The following is a 2,455-nucleotide window of genomic DNA, read 5'->3' on the forward strand; positions in this document are numbered from 1 at the left end:
GCTCGGTCCCCGGGGCCCCCCGCACCCCCCAGCCTGCCCCTGCCTCGGCGTCTGCTGGTGGTTGCCGCTTGCTTCGCCTTCAGCGCCCCGGCTTGTTGCTGCCTGTTGCCGTCACTGACAATGGAAATTCCTGTCGTTGCCATAGCACCGGGGCACTTGTTGCGAGGGGTGGGGGTGGGGGGGGGTGTTCCCTCTGCAGCTTCCTCCGATGCCTGTTAACCCGTGTGAAGAGCAGATTGGGAGGGGGGAGGACAACTGAAAATAATGCAACTTCTGTATTTCAGATTTCAGGTACTCAGACTCCACCTTTACCTTCACCTACATCGGAGGCTCCAAAAGGTACTTTTCTCTAATAAGGATTCTCTTCATATCCGGTTCTCTGCATTGTGTCTCCATAACATCCTTTTCTCTCTCTCCCACCTCCTTCTTTTGCAATAGCAAAATATTGAGCGAATGATTAACGTATTAAGGAATAAATATTAACCTGTGAAAAATAGACTTGTGTCTGAACAGGTGATCAGTGGGGTGAGGCTAGTCATCAGAGCATCGTTCCTCTGACTGCTGCTTTGTTCAGTCCCTGTCTTCATTTTTTATTTCTGTCCATGTGTAGAGTTATCACAAGGAGCAAACTCAATGAGAGAGAGAAAGAAGCAGAACCTCAAATGCAAGGTGTTAGCATACTTTACAATGATCATGGTGGCCAACAAAGGAAAATAGGCCAAATTCTACTGTATTACATCAGCACAAATTCATATGAAGTTCATATCACAGCATTTTGTCCAGTGATAGATGCAAGATCTTTTGCAGTACTTCAAATAAAAGTGTAGAGAAATGACATGTAAATGTCACTAAAGTTTATGATGCTAATAACCATCTTTAAAACACTGAACATACAATTGAATATTGCTGCTAAGCACTCTTTAGTTTATTCACAAATTGAGTTGAATATGTATGAATATTAATTATTATTGTTCACATAGGGGGTTATAGTTGTATTGGTTCTCCAGCTGCAATTCATTAGGTTGGGTTCCATGCAACTCTGTTTTTAAAGGAAAACATATTTTAAATAACCAACCATTGGGAAATGTTTTGTTTGTTTCTTGAGTTTATTCTGCATGTATTTGTTAGGTTATCCTTTTGTCATTTACCTTTTATCACCTACTCTAATCTTACCATATATACAGAGAGGTCTTTTGGCTTGGGTCTATTTAACAGCTCAGAATTTCATTTCCCTGGACACATTGGCTTGAAATGCCTTATTCTGTACTCTGATCTTTGCAGGTGAACCCCTGCACCCCCCAAGCAGAGCTCCCTTGACACCATCTGAGGTTCTGCATAGGCTCAGGCAGTACACTTACAGAGCCAAGGTGGTAATTGTACACAAGTTTGTAAATCGCTTAGGAATGCTTATTTATCACAATCATGGCTTGTATGCATTCCCACTGAAGGAAGTAGAAAAACTCCAGTTGCCTTCATTGCAAACAGGCCAGGAGTGAAAGTAGAAGTAAAGTATTAGCAGGTTGCTTAAACCCCAAATTAAGGAGTTTAATTTTAAAATTTGTTGTGTTTAATTTTGTTCTAAAACAAGTTTCAGTAAGACTAGTTTATACTAGAAGAATTATTGTTATGGCAACCTTAATTTGGAGGTAAACAAGCCTGTGCAGTGCTTGTAGCCTAAACATTGCAGTGTCAAATCAGGAAGTGAAACTGACTGACTATAGTTCCATTGTTCAAGCTGAATGAAATAAAAACGGTGACATTGCGTAAGGAATGGAAAGTAAACTAGATTTATAGAAATGCTTCCACTTACAGTAATGAAAGTTCTAGGATGTTCTTACATTTCCACCCCGGCATCTGGAAGTTATAATACATGGTTTCAGCAGGCTCTGCTATTGCTTGGCAAACTGCTGCCCTAAAAGTAGTTGCAAGATGTGGAAAATTCAAATAGAACTCAAAGCCTAATGCTGTTCCTAGAGAAATTGATGAAAGTAGGTTACATTGCGCATACTCAAATGTTACCTTCCTTTTGACATTTTAGGGACACTTAAAAATAATCAGTTGCTTAAAATAAAGGCTTCACATTGACTTCTTATCTTTACTCAGATTTTTAAAAAAAATTATAATTTCCATTGCACACTGAGATGCATAGGCAGCATGGTTTATTGGAGTCTAAATGTTTACTAAGACAGGAAGGGTAAAATTCTCATACGTCAAGCTGGCATGAGCAAGTGGGCTTTGCTGAAGGGAACTGTGCATAGTTGCAAGGAATGTAGTTCTGTAATGATCTAACCCGGAAACCGGGGCTTAAAACAGCTAGGCGGCCATAATGGCAGACTCCATAGAAGATTGTAATAGTGGTTTGCCACGTGCTTTTCGGGGATAGATTTCCTCCCAAGATCTATGTGGACTTTATGGCCATATTTTTTGTAAGCCTGGCCACTGACCTCATTCCTGC

At 40.7% G+C, this 2,455-nt stretch overlaps 1 protein-coding gene across 5 annotated transcripts in view; it reads left to right on the plus strand.

Annotated features, from left to right (window-relative positions):
- Positions 1-2,455, plus strand: part of PARP8 (poly(ADP-ribose) polymerase family member 8) — a 220,758-nt gene that overhangs the window by 2,283 nt on the left and 216,020 nt on the right. For all 5 annotated transcript variants that reach the window (XR_003092509.1, XM_025196126.1, XM_025196129.1 and 2 more), the window contains exon 2: positions 285-339. Coding sequence is in view for 4 of the 5 variants with exons in the window: in XM_025196126.1 (XP_025051911.1) it covers positions 285-339 (55 nt within the window). In the remaining variant the exon portion in view is untranslated. The remainder of the gene's footprint in view (positions 1-284; positions 340-2,455) is intronic.

Source organism: Alligator sinensis, unplaced genomic scaffold, assembly GCF_000455745.1.
Source record: "Alligator sinensis unplaced genomic scaffold, ASM45574v1 scaffold573_1, whole genome shotgun sequence".
Lineage (NCBI taxonomy): Eukaryota > Metazoa > Chordata > Crocodylia > Alligatoridae > Alligator > Alligator sinensis.